The sequence below is a fragment of the Dendrobates tinctorius genome, unplaced genomic scaffold (genome assembly GCF_039654945.1).
Source record: "Dendrobates tinctorius isolate UK_male_01 unplaced genomic scaffold, ASM3965494v1 ptg000011l, whole genome shotgun sequence".
Taxonomy (NCBI): domain Eukaryota; kingdom Metazoa; phylum Chordata; class Amphibia; order Anura; family Dendrobatidae; genus Dendrobates; species Dendrobates tinctorius.
The window spans coordinates 105,338,414-105,361,704 of NW_027361679.1; the positions used below are offsets into that span (position 1 = coordinate 105,338,414).

Here is a 23,291-nt window from a genome sequence, read left to right on the forward strand (position 1 = left end):
CACATACCAGCACCTGGAATCAGCAGTACTGTTCGTACTGTTCCCCGGCTAGTTACCAAGTATAGAGGAGTCCCACACTCTATTTTTTATTTATTTAAGTAAATAATTTAAAAAATGCCTTGGATCCCCTTCATTTTTGTCAATCAGTCATGCTAATGCAGACACCTGGGGACCGGTATTCCCAGGCTGGTAAGAGGCCATGGATATTGGTCTCCCAGCCTTAAAATAGCAGCCAACAGCTGCCGCAGAAAAGGCACATTTATTAGATGTGGTAATTCTGCTTTGCTGGGCTCTTCACACTTATCCTGTAGTGATGGCAAGTGGGTTCATATTTGTGGGGTTGATGTCACCTTTGTATTGTCCGGTTAGTAATGGAGAGGCGCTTATAAGACATCTATCCATTACTAATCCTATAGTTATATTGTAAATAAACACACAGCCAAATTAAAGTTCTTTAATTGAAACAATGACACAGACTCTTTTAATGAACCCAAATTAAACCACGTCATCACCCAGTCCACAGAAGCCATGGTCTCCTGTAACAGAACTAAACCACAATATTCCTTACCTGTCAGCTGTTACTAATCTCTGGGCTTGATGTCACAGGACAATACAAAGGTGACATCAACCCCCCCAACTATTACCCCACTTGCCACTGCACCAGGGCAAGTGGAAAGAGCCTGGCAAAGCACCAAAATTGGTGCATCTAATAGATGTGCCTTTTCTGTGGCAGCTGTGGGCTGCTATTTTTAGTCTGGGGGGCAATATCCATGGTCCCTTCCCAGCCTGAGAATACTGTCCCCCAGCTGTCTGCTTTAGCTTGACTAGTTGTCAAAAATTGGGAGGACCCCATGTTCTTTTTAATTATTTATTTAAATAATTAAAGAAATAGTGTGGAACCCCTCTATTCTTGATAACCAGCCTTGCTAAGGCTGACAGCTGAGGACTGCAGCTGCCTATTTTGCCACCTCACAAATATGAACTCCACTTGACACTGCTAAAGGGCAAGCGGGAAGAGCCAGGCAAAGCGCCAGAAATGGCGCCTCTAATAGATGTGCCTTTTATGGGCAGCTGCGGGTTGCTATTTTTAGGCTGGGGGGCCAATATCCATGACCCCTTATCAGACTGAGAATACCAGCCCCCAGATGTCTGCTTTAGCAAGGCTCGTTGTCAAAAATGGGGGGCTCCACGCTGTTTTTTTTAATTATTTATTTAAATAATTAGAAAAACAGCGTGGGGACCCCACTCTTCTTGATAACCAGCCTTACTGAAGCTGACAGCTGAGGGTTGCAGCCCCCATGCTGTAAGTTTTGCCTGGCTGGTTATTAAAAATCTAGGGGAAGCACACGCCAGGTTTTTTTTAATTATTTATTTACAGTGCAGAAGCCGGCTAATGAATACTCCCATCAACCGCTCCTGTTATTAGCGGCAACAGGTGTTGGATGATGGGGCAGTTGTCCCATCCGCTGACACCAGTGATCGGAGGTGAACTTTATACCTCTGATCATAGCTGACCACTCACGCTGTCTTTTGACAGCGTGGGAACTATGGCTCTCTGACCAGTGGAGATGATTTCACCACCGATCAGAAGTGGTGTTTTCTGCACATGACAGCGCAGCAAACACTGGATGTTCGGGCCCCCCATTCAAGCGAATGGGGTCTGGTTTTGGGTCCGGGTACTGTTCTGGTACCCGAACCCGAACTGTTTGTAACTGTTCGGCGAAACCTGAACATCCAGGTGTCCGCCCATCTCTATTTATGACTCCACCATAAGAAAGAGACTGGTCAAAAATCACTGCTCTACAACAAAAACATAAAGGCTTGTCTCAGTTTTGCCAGAAAACATCTTGATTATCCCCAAGATTTTTGGAAGAATACTCTGTGGATTGAAGAGAGAAAAGTTGAACTGTTTGGAAGATGTATGTCCCATAACATCTAGCGGAGATGTAACACAGCATTTCAAAAAAGGAACATCATACCAACAGTCAAATATGGTGATGGTAGTGTTATGGTCTGGGGCTGTTTTGCTGCTTCAGGACCTGGAATACTTGCTGTGGGAAATAGAACCATGAATTCTTGCTGTCTACCAAATAATCCTGAAGGAGAATGTCTGGCCATCTGTTTGTGACATCAAGCTAAAGCACACCTGGGTTATGCAGCAGGACAATGATCCAAAACGCACAGCAAGTCCACCTCTGAATGGCTTAAAGAAAACAAAATTAAAACTTTGGAGTGGCCTAATCAAAATACTGGCCTTAATCTGATTGTGATGCTGTGTCATGATCTTAACAAGGCAGTTCATGCACGGTAACCCTCCAATGTGGCTGAATTACAACAATTCTGCAAAGATGAGTGGGCCAAAATTCCTTCAGAGCATTGTGATAAACTCATTGCCAATTATCACAAATCCTTGTTTGCAGTTGTTGCTGCTAAGGATGGCCTAACCAGTTATTAAGTTTTAGGGGTTAATCACTTTTTCACACAGGGCCCTGTAGGTTTGGATTTCTTTTTCCCTTAATAATAATGGACTTCATTTAAAAACTTAATTTTGTGTTTAATTGTTATTTTGTCTAATACTTAAATTGGTTTGATGATCTGAAACATTTAATTGTGACAAACATGCATAAGAATAGGAAATTAGGAATGGGGCAAACACTTTTTGCCAATTTAACCAAGTGTCCCAAAACAGATCTGTGTTTTGAGAAATTGAATGGTGCACTCATCTTCACTGGAAGATACCCAGCGAGCAATATTTCTCACAGAAACAGGTGCCTTCTCTATGCTTTCATGTGCAGGAGAAGGTAGGCTGCTCTCTCAACTTGTTTTCGAGCTATAAAGTGCACTGCTCTTTATATACTTGGAGCAGCCACTACTTGGACAATGGCAATTCATGTATTTCATGGCCAACTAGTTTATATTTTTGAGCCGCAGTAAAGCAACACTGCAGCTGTGATGATAGTTCCTTCATGACTGGGAGCTACATTTATTTTCACAGCTAGGCAACAGTTATCTGTCTCTCCTACACCTTCTCCATATCCTGTTCAACTGGCATGACCCCATTTCAAACCGGCAGTGCACAGTTTTTGCACGTTAGGCAATGCACTTCTAATCAGTTTTACAGCTTGAAGGCATGGGAAAGAAAAGACATTCAGCAGACAAAAAGACATTCACACTAGCTGACTCGCTATGTAATGCGGCAAGAATTTTTTGTGAGCGGCAATGTCCAGAACATTCTGGCTGCCTTACGGTCAATCACTTTCTGGAATTAATCTTGCAATATTTCTTTCAGAAATATATGTGCTTGAAATTAGCAAACCTGTTGCAGTGCCCAAAAAAAGGGATAATTTTTCATTCCTGGTTGAGAATCTATTTCTTCTTCACGCTCAAAACAGCACATCTGTCTTTACTCCCTAAATAAAGAAATAATTTTTGAATGACTTGTGAAAAATCTATCACTTATTCATTAAAAAAAAAAGGTTTTAATTCCCCACAAAAAGGGATAATTTTTGGACCATCCGATGTAAAAAAAAAAAGCCACGTCTTTTTCTCTGTATAAAAATCAGCAATAGTGAACTACCCCTCAAAAGGGATAAGTTTTACAACTTAAGAAACCTATGAAGTCTTGTATTACCCTGTGTTACTAGATGGTTCTCACTGGTAATGACTGTATTTGCGTTAAAAGAACCTCAAGAATGGAGACCTCAGAGTTTTATATACATATTTTCTAACTAGTCAATGGCTTTGCAGTAATACTTTTTTTTCACAATTTGGGAAGCTGGTAATTTGAGTTTTAATTGACAAGCTCATCTCTAGTAATTAGTAAAGTAGCACTCATTCAATGACCTCAGAATGCTTATTTGCAAAATCTTGTCAAACCTGTTGGATGTTTAGGAAAGGACTTTGCTACGTACGGGCAAAATGTTTGTATAGTGAATTAAGAGTGATACTATTCGTAAATGTTTGCTATCACTATACATAAGACCTGCATATATATACAGTATTTTAATTTTAAATTTTTAGCAGCCATAATTTTCTCAATATGGGGAAGCAATCTCCTCAGTCTAGAAGTAGTTCCTCATTGATCCTCTTTTACCTTATTCACAGTAATGTCATATGCAGCTAATGACACTGGTATAAAATATCACCTAAGCATAATATTGTGAGTGGACCAACATCAATCTTTTTTATAACCCTTTTAGTCCCAGTCAAGGACAGTGCTGCAATAACTCCTGCTCATATAAGCCTAAAGGAGAACTTTGTCGAGAGGAAGCTGAATGTACATTTCAAAGTTTCTGCACAGGAACAATCCCTTTATGTCCCACCTCCACTTCAAAAAGCAACTACACATTGTGCAACTCAGGAACAAGAATTTGTCTGAATGGGGCAAGTCATTTTTTGTGTATCAAACTAAGTCACATATACTGTATATTTTAGGGAAAATTGAAAGATTTTCTATTGGGTCCAATTCAGTGTAGATTAGTAAGGTGATAAGTTTTGCTGACAAGACAACTTTTGGTTATGAAAAAGAAAGATAAAAAACCCTGTAATCTCAATGAAATATGGCCTCTATAAATTCATTGGTTGACCATGCCAGTTGGGTCAGTTTTAGACAAAGTGTAGCCCCAACAAATATTAAAAGTGGGACCCCAAATGTTAATGTATTTGTACCATCACACAAAAACATTTAGACTACATATTTTATACCATTAAACTAGACACAATTGACTATATTCAAGTGGTTCGGCAATTGTTTAACCGCCTCATTACACCGACTGACAAAGAATGATGGGAACCGAACGATCACTAATGGATCATCATGTCTCCATACATATCAAGTTATCGGAAGCAAATCTCCTGCTTACATGGGGCAATTTGCTGCCAAGAACAATGATTTTTTTTCTGGTATAAAAAATATACAAAATCTAAGACTGATATTACTACCATAGGGTGACCGTATAGCGATTCTCAAGAACATGATAAAATGATAAAGATTGCAGTGCAAATATATATTGACTTTCAGGTGATGTTCTTTCTAATGCAGTCATTTACTTTTCCCATCTTTTACATCTTTCTTAGACTGTGATAACTTCTCCAGCAATGACAAGTCTGTAGAGTTTACAATAAGTACATTTGTCTTCTCACATTCCAACATAATACCTATGTATTTCAAGCATACACCAACTTTTCATCCTGATGATACCCATAGGCTGAGCCCTGCTGTTGTATTTGTCACTATTATTGCACCTGCTGTGTAGCATGATAATGTTGCTCCTCTTAATAATGCCTCACATAATATTGCCCACCACTGTACTATTTGCATAGTAAAATGCCCCTTTGTGCCCTCTAGAAGGTAAAATTACACCCGATAAACTATTAAGGCTTTCTGTTAGTGCCCTTGAAAGTAATAGTTTTCACACATCGCCCCTAGGAAGTAATAATACCTCCTATGTGTCTCTTTGGCAGTTGCAATACCAACTGCTCATATATCTATGATGTCCACACATATCCCTAATTACAGTATGATGTCCCCCAAAGCTCATTTATATACAGTACGTGGTTCCTCGCAGCACCTTATATACAGTATGGGGCCCAACAGCTCGCTACACACAGAATAGGGCCCCAACAGCTCCCTATATACAATTTAATGTCCCCACACCCCACTATATATAGTATGGGTACCCTAAGGCTATCTATGCAGAGTATAATGTCTCCCACTATATCCCACTATATACAGTATGATGTCCCTCACATCCCCCTACATACAGTATAATGTTCACTCATTCCCCTACAAGTACTAGCTTAAGTTATAAATCAGTGACCACAATACACTCACCTAACCCCGACTCTGTCAGCACAATGAGCATCCAAATCTGGGTGGAGCGAAGCAATGACCTCATCATTTCACCTACACCAAGACGCAGAGGTCTTTTGCATGCTCCTGGCATCCTGTGGGCTGAAGGTCATATCTCATATCTCATACATAAATTTGACTTGCAACTATTTAGCATATGATTAATTATGCAGATTCTTGTCATGTTACTGCATTGTTACTGTTTTGCTTCTAAAAATCTAAATTTTAATTTTTATTATTTTGTCAGTATTTTGTAAATCCAACTTTGGCTTTCATAGTTACATAGTTCCATGTTGTGAGTTCATTTTCCCTTCACCATTGAGGTCTGATGACCTCCCTCTTCTGGTGAAGGAAGGTAGTGAGGCTGATTACCAAGCATCTGGGCAGGATGATGATGACTGGGTGACAGGAATTGCTGACTGGATATAAGGCAGCTGACGCCCTTCTGCCTTGCTGGTGATCTCTCTGAGGGATTCTAGGAGACCAGTCTGATTCCTGCTCCTCAAAAGCTAAGTTTTCTGCTCTGTTTTTTGCATTTGTGGTTTGGTTTTGTTTTTCCTTGTTTTTCTGGATTTCTGCCATTTCCTTCTGGGGTGTGCTGAATTCCTTTTTGCTCTGTCTTCAGAAAATACCTGAGTACTGATATAGTCTTTTTGAAGCCTAGCGTCTTCAGGGCTTTTTTCCCCTATCAGCTGTTGGCTCTTGTTTTGATAGGGTTTTGGCGGATTACAGACAGCAGCTTTTCTATCCTGTCCTATGTAGTTAGCTTGGGCCCCATCGTTTGCTCAGCCTATCTTTCTTTCTGTGTGAGTGTTTTTTCATCTTGCTTCACCGTCATTATATGTTGGGGGCTGCCTATTGCTTTGGGGTCTGCTCTGGGGCAGTTTAGATTTCCCTTTCTGTCTTTAGGCTATGTAGTTCTCCGGCTGTGATCGAGGGGTCTAGGGCACCGTAGGAACCCCCCACGGCTACTGCTAGTTGTTGTTGATAGGTTCAGGGGTCTGTAATCCGATAGCTGCCAACTTCTCTGGTTTTCTGGACTTAGCTAGTATTTCTGTTTTTGCCTCCTACGTTGACTCATTCATAACAGAATCACCAGCCATACCACTGATCCTAGGGTACTCAATAGCAGGAAAGAATTGTGTAAAAAAAAAAAAAAAAAGTGTGTATATTTTTTCCTCTATATCTCTGAGGCCGTAGGGGGAATTTTTTTTCTCTCAATGGAGATAAAGCAATTGTCTGATCGTGTGGAGCAGCTCGCTGCGGAAGTGCGGGGAATTTCCGCCTACCTTGCTCATTCACATGCTGCTGAACCAAAGATCCCTACTCCTGATGTGTTTTTTGGGGACGGTCTAAATTTTTGAATTTCAAAAATAATTGTAAATTATTTTTTGCCTTGAAGCCTAACTCGTCAGGGAGCTCCACGCAGCAGGTTAAAATTGTCATCTCTTTGCTGCGTGGCGATCCCCAGGATTGGGCATTTTCTTTGAAACCAGATGATCCTATTCTGATTAATGTGAATGCATTTTTTCAAGCCTTGGGGTTGTTGTAAGATGAACCTAATGCTATTGATCAGGCTGAAAAGACCCTGTTGGCATTGAGCCAGGGTCGAGATTCTGCAGAATTGTACTGTCAAAAATTCCGAAAGTGGGCGGTCCTTACTACCTGGAATGATAATGCCTTGGCAGCTCTCTTTCGGAAGGGTTTGTCAGAAGCCGTAAAAGATACTATGGTGGGATTTCCTGTTCCCTCTGGTCTTGATGATTCTATGTCATTAGCCATTCAGGTTGATCGGCGTTTACGTGAACGCAGGACTGCACGAGAGGTGTTGCCACCTGTTGAACAAGTGTCTGAACCTATGCAATGTGATAGAGTTTTGTCCAGGGAGCAACGTCAGGAGTTCAGAAGGCGTAATAAGCTGTGTTTTTGTTGTGGAGATACCTCGCATATTATTTCTGTCTGTCCTAAACGAGAGAAACGCTTTGCACACACGTTTTCTGTGGGTGGTGTTCAACCTAAGTTTCTTCTGGCAATTACTCTGATCTGCTCCATGTCCACATTTTCCGCCAAGGCTTTTGTGGATTCGGGAGCAGCCCTGAACGTAATGGACTTGGATTTTGATAAACGTTGTGGATTTCCGACGACACCTCTGCGGACGCCTATCCCTTTGAGGGGGATTGATGCTACTCCTTTGGCGAAAAATAAACCCCAGTTTTGGACCCAGGTGGTAATGCGGGTCGCCCCAGACCATCAAGAAAATTGCACATTTTTGGTGTTGCATAATCTGCATGATACCATTGTTCTGGGGTTTCCCTAGTTGCAAATTCATAATCCAGTTTTGGATTGGAAATCTGTGTCTGTGGTGAGTTGGGGTTGTCGGTGTGCCCTTAGTGAGGCTCCGGTTTTTTCCACCTCACCTCAGTCGCATGATGTTCCTGACTATTTGGCGGATTTTTATGATGTATTTAGTGAGAATGAGTCTGCGTCTTTTCCTCCTCATAGGAGTTATGACTGTGCAATTGAACTGAGCCCGGGGTGTAAATTTCCCAAGGGTCGGCTCTTCAATTTATCTGTACCCGAGCACAAAGCTATGCGATCCTATATTAAGGAGGCATTGGAGAAGGGTCATATTAGACCATCCTCTTCACCCTTAGGTGCTGGGTTTTTTTTCGTGGCCAAAAAGAATGGTTCATTAAGGCCTTGTATTGATTATCGTGCCCTCAACAAAATTACTATTAAATATCAGTATCCGTTACCCCTGATTTCGGATCTATTCTCCAGAGTTAAAGGTGCTTGCTGGTTTACCAAGCTTGACCTCAGGGGGGCGTATAATCTTATCCGCATTAAGCATGGAGATGAATGGAAGACGGCGTTTAATACTCCGGAGGGACCTTTTGAGTACCTGGTGATGCCTTTTGGGCTCACTAATGCCCCTTCTGTCTTCCAGTGCTTCATGAACGATATTTTCCGAGACTTTGTGGATAAATTTTTGATTATCTATCTGGATGATATTTTGATCTTCTCCAAGGATTGGGATTCTCATGTGGAACATGTTCGGACTGTGTTCCGGATCTTGAGGGAGAATTCCCTGTATGTCAATGGATCGAAATACCTTTTTGGGGTACAGAGGATTTCTTTTTTGGGATTTATTTTGTCTCCGTCAACTATTGAAATGGACCCGGCCAAGGTACAGGCCATTTATGATTGGGTTCAGCCCACTTCTTTGAAGGCCCTCCCGAAGTTTTTGGGTTTTGCTAATTTTTATCGTAAATTTATAGCAAAATTTTCTAGTGTTGCCAAGCCATTGACTGATCTGACTAAGAAGGGTGCTGATGTGTTGAATTGGTCTCCGGAGGCTGTTTCTTCCTTTCAGGAGCTGAAGCGAAGATTCACTTCTGCCCCGGTTTTGCGGCAACCTGATGTCTCACTCCCGTTCCAGGTAGAGGTGGACGCTTCTGAGATTGGTGCAGGAGTTGTTTTGTCCCAAAAGGATCCTGTAACATCTAAAATGAATCCCTGTGCTTTCTTTTCACCGAAAGTTCTCTCCATCTGAACGTAACTATGATGTGGGGAATCGGGAACTGTTAGCCATGAAATGGGCATTTGAGGAGTGGAGACATTGGTTGGAGGGAGCTAAACATCAAGTCGTGGTCCTCACTGACCACAAGAATTTGATTTACCTGGAGTCGGCCAAACGCTTGAACCCTAGACAGGCTAGGTGGGCCTTGCTTTTTACACGTTTTGATTTTGTGGTCTCTTTTCTTCCTGGCACTAAGAATGTCAAGGCTGATGCTCTCTCTAGGAGCTTCTTTGCTGATTCTCCTGTGGTGACCAAGCCTGCTACCATCTTAGGCGAAGGGTTAGTTCTTTCTGCCATCTCGCCCGATTTGAGACGTGCTTTGGAAGAGTTCCAGGAGGACAAACCTGAGCGTTGTCCCAGTGGGAAGTTGTATGTTCCTGACCAGTGGAAGAAGAGAGTGATGTCTGAAGTTCATTGCTCTGCATTGGCTGGTCATCCAGGTATTTTTGGTACTAGAGATCTGGTGAGTCGGTCTTTTTGGTGGCCCGCCTTGTCTGGTTTGTTCTCTCCGTCTGCCCATTGGTCTGAGGGTGAAAAGCCAGACCCCACGGCTACTGCTAGTTGTTGTTGATAGGTTCAGGGGTCTGTAATCCGATAGCTGCCAACTTCTCTGGTTTTCTGGACTTAGCTAGTATTTCTGTTTTTGCCTCCTACGGTGACTCATTCATAACAGTTCCATAGGTTGAAAAAAGACCTGGATCCATCAAGTTCAACCTTTCTCCACTAATTATGCATTTTGTCTCTAATTTAACTATAACCCACAATGCTATGTGTGCTGCGGAAATCATCCAGCCCTTTTTCGAAAGCTGTTATAGTGTCTGCCATTGCTATCTCTTGTGGTAGGGAATTCCATAACTGTAAAGAAACCTTTCCTTATTTAGCAGCTGGAATCACCTTTCTTCCAACCATAGTGAGTGCTCCCTGGTCGTTAGTATGGTTATTGGAAGGAATAACTCAGGTTATTAGACATGCTAGTCTTTTATACTGATCACACATATATTTGTACATGTAAATGAGATCTCCTATGAGGCATATTTGTAACTAAACTAAGCAAGCCCAACTTTTCCAACCTTTGATCATATGAGAGGACTTCCATCCCTTGCAATAAATTATTTGCCTGCCATTGAACTTACTCTAACTTCTGAATACCCTTTTTAAAATGTGGAACCCAAAACTGGATGACAACACTGCTTTTCTGGACATGTTCTCAATTAGAATTTGATATGTCCTATTCTATCAAAATAATTGCTAGTCTGCTACCATTTTCTGGATTCATATGAGCCAGAAAGGAGTTAGTAAATAATAAAAATGATACTCCCCTAGCCCCTCACCTGCTTTTGCTGACACAGCTCATTGCCAATCCTCTGTTGGCTTTGTAGGACCTTGCTCCAATCCAATGCCGGTCTCTTCTTCACAATTTGCTGGTACTTCAGATGTCAGCTTTGCCTCAACGGACTGTCTGATGTAATATCAATATGACAATCACCACCTCACATGAGCATGTGGTCACAGCATATGTTCTGATGTAATAATGTCAGAATGTACATTGAAGCCTAACGAGCACTGAAGATGAGGAGACCTCCTGCTGAAGCAAAGTGGGCTGAAAGTCAGCGAAAGACCTGAGGTAACTCCTTCCTGGCCCATCTGTTCAATAAGGTATAAGGAGGTAATGGGGACCCTTATCTGCCCCCCCTCTCGCCTCATGTGGTACCCAGATAGTGTACCCATATGTTAATATATATCAATGTGATGTGCTGTGTCTGTTTTGAATTCATGTGCTGTGTTTGCATTGTCTTAATATGTTTATGGTAATATGCAACCTGATGATAGATTAGGGCTAGTAAAGGGTTAACTAAGGGGGCTGGATCAGTAATCTAAAAGGAAAAGAAAGTTGATGTCAGCAGTCAGTGCCGGGAAAGCTTGACCAGGGGCAGGATGCTCCTACGGCTAGGAGTAGAAGGTACCCCAGATGACAGGACAAAGCTGCTGCAGACCTCTGCCTCAGTCTGCCAGGCAGGGTAGACGGACCGTGGGACTGTCATCAGAAAGACTGATACTGACTGGCCTCAAGTAACGGCAGGGACAGAACAGGAAGCCCTATTTCATGTACAGTAAAGTTTTTCCTGTTGCATCAGAACTTTACCTGACGTGTTTTGTTCCTGGATCCTCACCCTCAGCAGCTGCTGTGAGCGTGGGGAGGAGGTAATTGTCTGTGCTGTGAAATTGACACAGTACCTGTGCTTTTCTTTTTATCATGTGCAAGGGGGCCGGGGTGCTTATTTACTGTTGCTTTAATGGACTTGGTCATGACTACCTCCCTGTGCCACCTTGTTACAAATTTTTGGAGTGTGAAATTCTCAGAGCATGGCAAGGGATTTATTTCTCAACAATTGGGGCTCATTCCATTTGCATAGAATACACTTGAATTAATATATCAAATTCTAGTTTTGGTAAATTTGCTTATCTAATGATCAATACTAAAAATTAGTGCATGAATTATTCCCTCCAAAAAGTTTAGAAATGCCCAGTAGTCTTTCCTTTTGGGTAGAAAAAAAGGGATTCATACATCAAGGAAAGATTTCTTTACATTTGGAATAGTTAAGCCATAACTCAAAACCGTCCAAGATTCAGTGGGACTGTCCCGCTACATCATTGCTTTTGTCCCTGCTTCTATACTCACCTCTCCAAGTTCTTTATCATTCCTATAGCTGCTCAAAGGTGAGTCCGCTTTTCTCAGCTCAGAGCATAAATTACATTCATATTATTCACTTCGCCTGTCATCGAGTCTCTCATGGGCTTTTCTATGTTAGCAGGCGGCAGCTTTATCTATAGCCCATAATGATAAACATAGGAGATTTTTGTAATGTTGACCTGTATTGCAGCCATTGACCCTAGAAGCAGACTATACATGTACATTGAATACAGCAGCGCATTTATTTGTAATATACTTAGGTCTAAAACTTAGATTTGTTTGTTCCTAGAAAAATTTAAAAAAATAAGCAATTCCAAAAATGTGTTTTTTGTGATCATTTTCCTGGAAATAAGTAAATAAAAGAAAACACGACGATAATCTGCCTTCTGAACACATTGTTGAACTCAGAACAAGTTCAAACACTAGCACATGTGAGCAGATACAAACAAACTCAGATACAGAACATACTGTAGCTATTTAACAAAAGAAAGTAAAGGTAAATCAGCAGTTCTCTCATATCATCTCATATCTTGAGTCTCAGAGGATGAATAAAAAAAATGTAAAGGCCAGAGAGTAAGAAATCCATGCATGGCAACCAATGATGTCTGACACTAATGCAGATTGAAAGCAATGTCCCAAGAACAAAACATATCATTTGAAGTTCTATTTTCTGATAGATCTTCAAGAGCAATGGCCCCAATTCATCAAAGTTTTAATGCCAGAAAACTGGTTTAAAAAACTATGAAAAGTCACAACATTTTTATACCACACTTATACTACACAAGACTGGGCAAAAAAAATGTGCAACTTTTCATCTTTTCAGTACATTTTCACCCAGCTCCAACAAAAGTGGATAGAGCTGGGCAGAGGTGTAGCTATCGCGACCCATCAAATTCATGAATCGGACCTTGATGGAAGTAAGATTTGTGGTGAGACGCACACAGATTACAGACCACTTTATACCTCACCTGATTCATTTAAAGATGTGCACCTCTTAAAGAATCATGTCCCTCGAACTCCACTCTGCCCTCTCATCAAGACCGGCATAAAAAACTTGATGAATTGGGACCAAAAATGCTTGTATTTACAGTATTGCCCAACTAAACACATGACTGTGGCTATTTTCAGAGAAGCCATTGCCTGCAAAAAAAACTGGGTATGCCAGACTTAGCGTTCACTGTTGAGAAGGGTTCTTGGAGTTATAGCAGCATCTGTATCTATGGTGGAGAGACGTCAGATCGTGATGTAAACTATTAGGTTATTTATATTGTATTGTATGAATTCTTTGCCTTGTTTTGTATAAATTTTCTTCTTGTTAGCCTCAATAATGTAATGGTGATCATAATGCTCGCTAGTGCTGATGATTTTTCTGAAGCTGTATCCCTGCAATATTTATAAGCTCATACTATATCTTATGCATAGACTTCACTCTTATATTTAGCTTACAAATACTGATGCGAAATACTTACCAGAATGTTACCATGTGAAAGTTGCCTACGGATAAAAATTTGTCACAGTCATATGTCCTACTATGTCATCCACAGAGAAAATCTTTTATGGCCACAAGTGACTATTAGCAAATCACAGATGAATTGTAATAGTTTTCAAATTAAATTTGCACTCAAGAAGCAAGAACTGTGTTCTGCATTATAACACATTTTTCATTTTTCTTTTCAGATGTGCCGCCAATCAGTGTGCATGAAATATGGTTTAGAGCAATGTGATTGTGATACCCAATCACTGTATACAAAATGCCATCTCTGCTGTCAAAGACCAGGTAAGAACAAACATGTTGCAAGAATAGATCTGCTTGGGCCACTATAAAGCAAATCAAATTTTGCAATCTTTGCAAAATTATGATTATCCTTCGTCAGCCGGATAAAAATAATAATTATTAAGTTAAAAAATATTTAGACCTTTGTTTTTCATCATTGAAAAGAATAGCATAATTACTTGTCAGAAGTTTTTTAATGTTAAACTGGATGTTGAGAACCACACTTTTGTTATGAATGGACAGAAATTCTTGGATGGGTGCTTTTCTTCTTTGGCTCTAATTTTCATGGATGTCCAGGAGAAAATGAAATAATGCCGTTTTTTCTGGTTCAGTCTTAAGACAGTAGCAACCTTAGTGTGCATGATAGAAAGTGCAGAGTCTTCCGATCTTGCACAGTGTGCCTCTTTGAAGCCGGGACACATACACCTGACTTCAAAGTATCAATGATAAGCAGGGAAGAAGCTGCAAGCATGCTCAAAGTAAGCATAGTGCATGCAATGTCAGCGGCGCTTGTAAGTTGTGGGCGTGATAACATGTTTTATGGACCAACTAGTCTGGGGATACTAAAGCCCCCTCAACTAGTCAAAACCCTCATTTACATACCTTAAATGACCTTTAGAAATACTTTTTCTAAAGATCTGCTTATGTATGTAATATAACACAGGGACTGTTAGGCAGTGTGTCTACATATGCAGACGCAACTGCTTGTCTGGTGATTCTGGCGCCACAGAGGACCTGACAGGTTCCCTTTAGATACACTGTGTATACAATTCTTATTCAAGTGAATATTTTAAACTTATCATTTTTATGCATATTCTCCAAGTCAAACCTCTATAAACTTCAATGCTTATTGGTTTGGAGCAGATCAGGTGATGTGTATACGTATAATGAAGAAGGATTTGGCCTTTTTTTTATCAAGGTGTGCAGAATTATTAGGCAACTTTTTTTTTTTTTCACGGAAAAATGTCCCAAAAAGACCTACCTGACTCTGAAAAGTCAAAAATTGTTAAAAAAAAACAGTCTTACAATGGGATGCACCAGTCTTGGAATTGCTAAGATGTTAGAATGTGATCCCAGAACCATCAAAGTTTTGTTGAAAACAGTCAACAAATAAGAAACAAATTAGCACTTTAACTGCCAAAGATTTGAGCATCAAATGTGAAACAACCAGGAACCCATTATCTTCCAGTGCTGTGATATTCCAGAACTGTAACCTTCCTGGTGTGCCCGAATGTACAATGTGTGTTCAGTGCTCAGAGATATGATCAAGTTAAGGAAGGCTGAAACCCAACCACATCCAAATGAAAAATATCACTTGAAATGTCAAGACTAGACCAAAGACTTCATGGACTGATGAGATGAGAGTGACCCTTCAAGGACCAGATGAATGGGCTGACTCAGTAATGGGCACATACCTCCACTTAATCTCAGATGGCAGAAAAGTGGAGGTGGGGTACTGTAATTGGCTGGTATTATTAAAGATGAGCCAGATGAACCTTTTCGAGTTGAAGATAGACTCAAAATCAACTTCCAAACCTACTGCCAGTTGTCAGAAGACACTTTCTTTAAGCAGTGGTATAAGAAAAAGTGCATCTTTCAAGGAAACTATGATTTTTATACAGAACAATGCTCCATAGCATACATCAAAGTATTCCACTACTTGACTAGCCATAGCAGGCTATGACATGGCCACTAGTGATGAGCGAGTATACTTGTTGCTCTGGTTTTCCCGTGCATGCTTAGGTGTCCTCCGAGTATTTTGGCATGCTCGGAGATTTAGTTTGTTTTGAAGCAGCTGCATGATTTGCGGTTGCTAGACAGGCTGAATACATGTGGGGATTCCCTAACAAACAGGCATTCCTCACATGTATTCCGCCTGTCCAGCAGCCACAAATCATGCAGCTGCGTCACACAAACTAAATCTATGAGCAAAATGCTTGGAGGACACCTGAGCATGCTCGAGAAAACTCGAGCAACGAGTATACTCGATCAACACTATTGGCCACTCCTTCTACACCTGACTTAAACCCTGTTGACAACTATTTATGGTGAAGGAAAACAGTACAGCTGTCTGAGTAGTGTCTGGGAGGTTTTGGTTGGTGCTGCCCAAAAAGTTGTTCATCAACAGATTTAGAAACTGACAGATAGCATTGATGGAAAACTTATTACTGTTATATAAAAGAAGGGTGGATATATTGGACACTCATATTTTTTTGAAAATCCAAAATGTATTTTTGTACATTTTGAGATGTTTTGCATTATTCTCAATTGAATAGACAAAAATAAATAATTGAGATGGAAAAATGTATGTTTTCCATTTAATTGCGTAATAATTCTGCACACTAATAGCTGTACACATATATTTTCTCCTATGAAATACAAAACCTCACTTTTAGTTTCTTAAAATATTCAGGTTTCAGGTTTATTAACATTTTGGACCAACAGCAAGGCAGTTGTGCAATAATAAAATGAATAATCAAAAATACAAATTGCCTAATAATTCTGCACACAGTGTATACTGCTCATCTTATATGATTTAATGGCGTTTTCTAGGACTGAAATATTGATTACCTATTCTTAGAATAAGTAATCAATGTCATATAATTGTGGGGAGAGGGACAAAGTATCCCCTCCGATCCGCTGTTTTTAGCTCCTGCTGGGGCCGGATGTACATGGTATACAGAGCCAGACAGCATTATGCAAGGGGTGTAACTATATTAAGTGCAGGGGTTGCAATCACACCCAAGCCTGCACGGGCCCAAAAAGCCTTCTTGGCCCTTATGAAAAGGCCATTAGTATTAAATACTTGTTATTTATTGGGTGCTCAATTGGAGCTTTTTCATTGGGGCCCACAAGCTTCAAGTTATGCCATTGAAGTTGCATTTCCAATGCAATGCTCCGATTGAAGAATGCCCAGTACAGTATAGTATAGTATATGGAGTCATGCTTTTCAGTTGCGTACACTGTGTACTACTGTCTGCTGAAGATGCAACAAACAGGTGATCGATAAAGATGGACAGGTATCTGACCCCCATTGATCTGTCTGATATTAATGGCCAATCCTGTGAATAGGTCAACAAAATATAAACACTTTAATATCTGGTTATAGTATTTTAAAATAATGTGTTGACTGATTGACAGGTGATGTGCATTCCTGTAGAAGTACCAAGTCTTATGAGCTGGGACATCTATTTAATATGACATTGATAGTTCTTCCTGCTGGAGCACCATGTGAGAAGAGGCAAGGTTACTGTGATAAATTTCATGTCTGCCGGCTTGTTGATGCAGATGGACCCATTGCCAGACTGAAAAATTCATTCTTAAATTTAATAGAGTCTGACCCTGCAGCCTGGATGAAGGTAATGACATATGTTGTGATAACTTATTACAGAATGTGTACATTATCAAATATACACCTACACACCTTCATAACATGTAGGAAGATAAGGATCAAGCATGGCAGATTTCCAAAGAGTGATCCTTTCATCCATTTGTTCTACAGAAGTTAAGCCTCTACTGGAGGAGTCTGGCAGCATCTCTTTCATTGAGAAAAAAAAAGCGCTCGGCCTATTATCATTTCTGTGCATGGAGGAATCAGGAGCGATAGCTGTTGACTAGAGATGAGTGGATCTTTTGAAATTTGAATTTGACGACTTTGCCAAATGTTCCCCAAAAATTAAATTTGTAACTAATAATTTAGCTTGAACCTCAATCCAGGAAAGTTTATAATTGCTTGCAAAGTACATGTGAGGGAGAGGAGAGAGCGTGAAAGAAAATGAATCCATAAGAGTTTATGGAGCGCCCTCACTCACCAGGGCCATGGGGTACTCGGTACCGGGCCAGTTGATCTTCTCAACGGGGGGTTGTCACGGCAGCAATGACCCGGTCCATGGCCCTGGGGCTCCATTGCAAAGGGGGTTGTTTCAGTGTGCTTATGGTGGTGAAAGTTTATAAGTGATTCGTGACGCCACCTGTGGTGTTCGGCAATAGAGATGTAAGCTGATGCTGCAGACAGATCCTCTGGGACAGATGGTGTGGTGCAGCAGTGATGTTATAGCCCTCCACAGGCCAGGCTGTAGTCCCAGGGCAGTGTAGGTGAAGTGACACTTAGATGGTGTAGCGTCAGGCGCAAGGGATGTAGCAGTGCTGGGCAGGTTGGCGCCGGAATAAGTGGAGGACACCAGGGCATGTAGTTCCAAAGCTTTACTCACAGTCTGTTGCAGGTACAGGTGCCCGCCTCCGTGCCGTGTCCTCCGGGTCAGGAGCTCAGCCAACTTCCAGGCAAGATGAAGTACTCCTTTCCAACACTCCGCCAACATAAGTGCCTTTTCTGAACATCTCCTCTTATAGCGCCTAAGAATGAAGTACTCTCAGTACTGAGTTACACTGGAGTGCCTCCTGTCAGATGTTCCTATGAACTCTACTTGTATGGCAGACAGCTGTAGCCTGCTTCGGGGACTGCTTGCTACTAAGTCCTGGCTCACTAATATGTTGCTGTTGTGCCCCCAAGTCTTGTGTGGGAATAAAGTGGTCACTACTTCTATTCCTCCGGTGTCTGCTGCAGGACCATTAGTATCCGTACAACCTCGGGGACCGGACCCTGGCCTTGAGCTTAGAACTTGAAAAGGGTTCTCCTCTAACCCTGGTCTTTGTTCTCTTATTCTCCTTACGTTCCGTGCTAATCCTTCTTCCCAATGGAGAATCAAGCTTCGTTTCTCTGTCGCCTTCCTGTGCCAGCAGACCCAGATCACTTTGGCCTGCTGCAGCACTTCCTTCTTCATTCCCTCTCCCGGGGATCTTCTCTATCTCACACTCCGTCCATCTACAACCTCACTCTCTGACTGAGTGCAATGATTGACTAACTAACTCAACTCTTCCCGCTCTTTTGTGTCAACTAAACTCCACCCACCTCCCATCATGTTTCGTGTTCCAAGCAGGGAGCCACCAAGGGGTGCTATGCTATACTCCAAGTAGGGAGCCGCCGAAGGTGCTTTGCTACACTACTTTGTGGTGTGGGGTGCAGGTGTTGGAGCGTGGTCAGGTGTCTCCACCTTACCTGGATGGTGGGGTAGCACACCTCAGGAGGAGGTGCAGTACCTCTGTGGCGACTGAACCCTCAGGGGTGCCACATACCCCCCATTAAACACAGCACATCTGCAAGCAGCAAGGAAAACAAAGTTGACAATACAGGAACATACAAAATTTTGTAATGCAAAATAAACAGTTCTTATCTAATCTTCTCAATATGAGAGGCACAGTTTCTTGAACGTTGCAAACAATTTTTAACTATCTAAATTCAACGTTATGCTATCTAAGTTAAAGTGCTATGAAAGCAAACTCACTACCAATTCAAGTAACACATTTTTTTTCTGTCATTTTTCACATTTTCTACTTTTCTTCTTCTTACCCATAAGTGACAACTGCTGGTGTCTGGTTCATCATCTGCATATCTTTATCAAATCTTTATTCAAACATTGTAACACATTATTTCTTTCTCAATGAAACTCTATAAAATCTGTCCTATCACTATCTAGGTTCTAGTCAAAAGTATTAAGCATTATCAGTAAGTGCAATGGTAGACACTGGTCCGGCTAACGTGTCTGGAAATGTCCTTATAACGAGGTAGTCCTTATTCCAAGGAAAGGTTCCTATGTAAAACCAAGAGAAAGCACCTAAAGAGGTGCAAACTATTTACAATTACAGTTCTGGATCATTCAGCATCCATGATCTTCATAGTTCAAGTGTAAAGGCTGCCAATCAAACTGGGCAACAACTGGGAAGAAAACAAGAAAACAAAAACATGATAATCAAAAATAGAAAACAAGAACAAAGGTGCAAATACCCTCCTGGGTAACGAGAGTTAGTTTAAGTCGACATTATAGCTAGTTGTCCCCTCCTGGGGTTCTGGAAGCTGGTGGCTTGGGCTGCTTCCAGGGGAGATGCTCTGGGTGTCCACCTCCTGGTGGGTTGATGAACTGCTGGTTCTCATCTGGCATGGTTGCTGCCTGAGGTACAGCAGGTGTTGCAACTTGTACCATGGGGTGAATGACGGGGTAGATGTAGCCTGTCTGGTGTTGGTAGGGGTAATCACTACCGTAGGAGGTATTCCTGCTGGGGGCACACACGCTTTCTCCTTTTTATAAGCCGCGATGAAATCCTCAGGGATGCACCAGATATTCATGGCGTACCAGCCACGCAGCCCCTCATGCCGGGTAAAGGTTACGTACTCCCCGGGTGCAGGTCTCTAGCAGGGTGTCCCTTCCTTAGGTGTGACTCCACGTCCTTCCGGTTGAAGAACAGGTCACTGATCCTCTTGGGTTCAGAGATAAACCCAAACCCCCATTCGTGGTTTACATTCAGGACCTGGCCCCATCCTGCCGAGTCCCTGGGGCTGTAGTGATCAGCACGGACCTTCTCCTTCCGGTCCATATCCGGGCCCAGCACAGCCTGCCTCCTGTGCTCCCTTTCCCGCTGCTCGGCAGCCAGCTGACAGATGGTTGCCTGGCAACTGGCCCATGTCTCATCCTCCTCTTCCCGGGGCCTACCTCCACTCACCATGGACAGTGGCACCACTGTTAGGGGTTCCGGTGTTTCCCCCTGGGGACTAATATCCCGGTCCCAAAACAATTCCAGCACCACCTGTCCCGCTGCGGTGGCCGGCGGGCACCCAGTGGCTTCTCTAACTTCAGGGCCGACGGGTATACCTGTGCCTCCTGGTGATGTTGCGGTTCCCATGCAGGCCTAAGACGGTGGGCAGCTGCAGGGGTATCCACAGGAGTAGCGGGTCCAGATACCGGCGATGGTGGAGCAGATGGCGGCTCCGGGTCTGCGGGGATCTCCAGTGGGACCTGTGCAGCCGCGCTAGGTCCAGACTGGAGCTTCTCTTCCTCCGCTTCAGCTCCCAAAGCTTCACACAGCAGCGGTGGCAATGGAGAGATGACAGCAGATGCTGCCGGTGACATTGCACCAGTGTCAGACGCTACAGGGTCTTCCTGGTGGAGAACCGGCGTAGCAGTGGCAGGTACCGGTGACACGGGTACCGCGGGTGTAGGCCCCTCCTGGGTGCGCTGCAGATTCAAGGTCCACAAGGCTTCCTGCCTCAGTCATAAATGGTACGTCAGCTGGGCAATCTCGTCCTCCAGCTGCTGGCGGTTCATCCTGGAAGCCGGGTTGGAGCCTTCAGCCATGGCGCCGGGGAGATTCAGCTCAGCCTCCTCGCGCTCCGCAGGCCTCCTTTCTTCTCCTTCCAATATGGTGTTCTGGCGTTCTCCTTCCTGCCTCAGCTCTTTTCCCGCCACTGGTTTCCGCTCCTCCTTCTGGGGGCGGCGTCTTCTTCCAACTCCTCCATACCAAACCAGTATACGAACCCCTCGGGGGGTGGACCATGTTGCTGTCACATAGAAGTTCAGACAGGGGAGGCCCAGGACAGTCCACGCTCTTTTCTTAGGACCACGCCCTTCCTCACTGCGCTGGCGGCCATTTTTAGCATTCATTTTACAGTCTATTAAATTAGGTCTTCTGCACATTTCCAAAAGTCCAACAAATCTCAGGCACACAGAACCCGATGGCATTGGGTCTCGTCATCCTGTTCATGACGCCAAGTTGGAGCACCCTCACTCACCAGGGCCGTGCGGTACTCGGTACCGGGCCGGTTGATCTTCTCAATGGGGGGTTGTCACAGCAGTAGTGACCCGGTCCGTGTCCCTCGGTCTCCATTGCAAAGGGGGTTGTTTCAGTGTGCTTATGGTGGTGAAAGTTTATAAGTGATTCGTGACGCCACCTGTAGTGTTCGGCAATAGAGATGTAAGCCGACGCTGCAGACAGATCCTCTGGGACAGATGGTGTGGTGCAGCTGTGATGTTATAGCCCTCCACAGGCAGGGCTGTAGTCCCAGGGCAGTGTAGGTGAAGTGACACTTAGATGGTGTAGTGTCAGGCGCAAGGGATGTAGCAGTACTGGGCAGGTTGGCGCCGGAATAAGTGGAGGACACCAGTGCATGTAGTTCCAAAGCTTTACTCACAGTCTGTTGCAGGTACAGGTGCCCGCCTCCGTGCCGTGTCCTCCGGGTCAGGAGCTCAGCCAACTTCCAGGCAAGATGAAGTACTCCTTTCTAACACTCCGCCAACATATGTGGCTTTTCTGAACGTCTCCTCTTATAGCGCCTAAGAATGAAGTACTCTCAGTACTGAGTTACACTGGAGTGCCTCCTGTCAGATGTTCTTATGAACTCTACTTGTACGGCAGACAGCTGTAGCCTGCTTCGGGGACTCCTTGCTACTAAGTCCCAGCTCACTAATATGTTGCTGTTGTGCTCCCCAGTCTCAGGTGGGAATAAAGTGGTCACTACTTCTATTCCTCCGGTGTCTGCTGCAGGACCATTTGTATCCGTACAACCTCGGGGACCGGACCCCGGCCTTGAGCTTAGAACTTGAAAAGGGTTCTCCTCTAACCCTGGTTCTTGTTCTCTTATTCTCCTTACATTCCGTGCTAATCCTTCTTCCCAATGGAGAATCAAGCTTCCTTTCTCTGTCGCCTTCCTGTGCCAGCAGACCCAGATCACTGTGGCCTGCTGCAGCATTTCCTTCTTCATTCCCTCTCCCGGGGATCTTCTCTATCTCACACTCCATCCGTCTACATCCTCACTCTCTGACTGAGTGCAATGACTGACTGACTAACTCAACTCTTCCTGCTCTTTTGTGTCAACTAAACTCCACTCACCTCCCAGCACGTTTCGTGTTCCAAGCAGGGAGCCACCAAGGGGTGCTATGCTATACTCCAAGCAGGGAGCCGCCGAAAGGTGCTTTGCTTCACTACTTTGTGGTGTGGGGTGCAGGTGTTGGAGCGTGGTCAGGTGTCTCCACCTTACCTGGATGGTGGGGTACCACACCTCAGGAGGAGGTGCAGTACCTCTATGGCGACTGAGCCCTCAGGGGCGCCACATTTACACTTTATGGGCTAGAGAGGACCCCACTGGCTATAATAGCTTACTTTTTACAGGCAAGAAAGAAAGGAACCCACTGACCGTAAGAGCTTACACTTTATAGGCATAAGAGAGAGAGTGTTGGAAGACCACCAAACAGCTCCGTGATTGAAAAAATAAAAAAGCTATAGCTCTTAGAGAATAGAGTGATGCAAAATAATTATTTTTTCTATAAAATTATTTTTTATTGTGTAAAAGCACCAAAATATAAAAAAAAGATATCAATGTGGACTCGCTGTGTTACGGACTGGCGGAACGCACCAAATAATAAAGATGGTATTTAGGTGTGTTCGCAGCCCTGGGTCCACCACGCAGAGGTGTTAACAGCTGCTCGGTAATGGCGGAGGTGATATGGCGGTATAATAATGGAACACACGGGGTTACCCTCACCCAATGTGTACAGAGGCGGACTCT

The 23,291-nt window shown here is 43.1% G+C and overlaps 1 protein-coding gene across 1 annotated transcript in view; it reads left to right on the top strand.

Moving 5' to 3' along the window:
* Positions 1 to 23,291, top strand: part of LOC141049408 (disintegrin and metalloproteinase domain-containing protein 10-like) — a 245,653-nt gene that overhangs the window by 174,125 nt on the left and 48,237 nt on the right. The window contains exons 12-14 of the mRNA XM_073545856.1: positions 4,200 to 4,383; positions 13,801 to 13,900; positions 17,039 to 17,256. Of these exons, the coding sequence (XP_073401957.1) occupies positions 4,200 to 4,383; positions 13,801 to 13,900; positions 17,039 to 17,256 (502 nt within the window). The remainder of the gene's footprint in view (positions 1 to 4,199; positions 4,384 to 13,800; positions 13,901 to 17,038; positions 17,257 to 23,291) is intronic.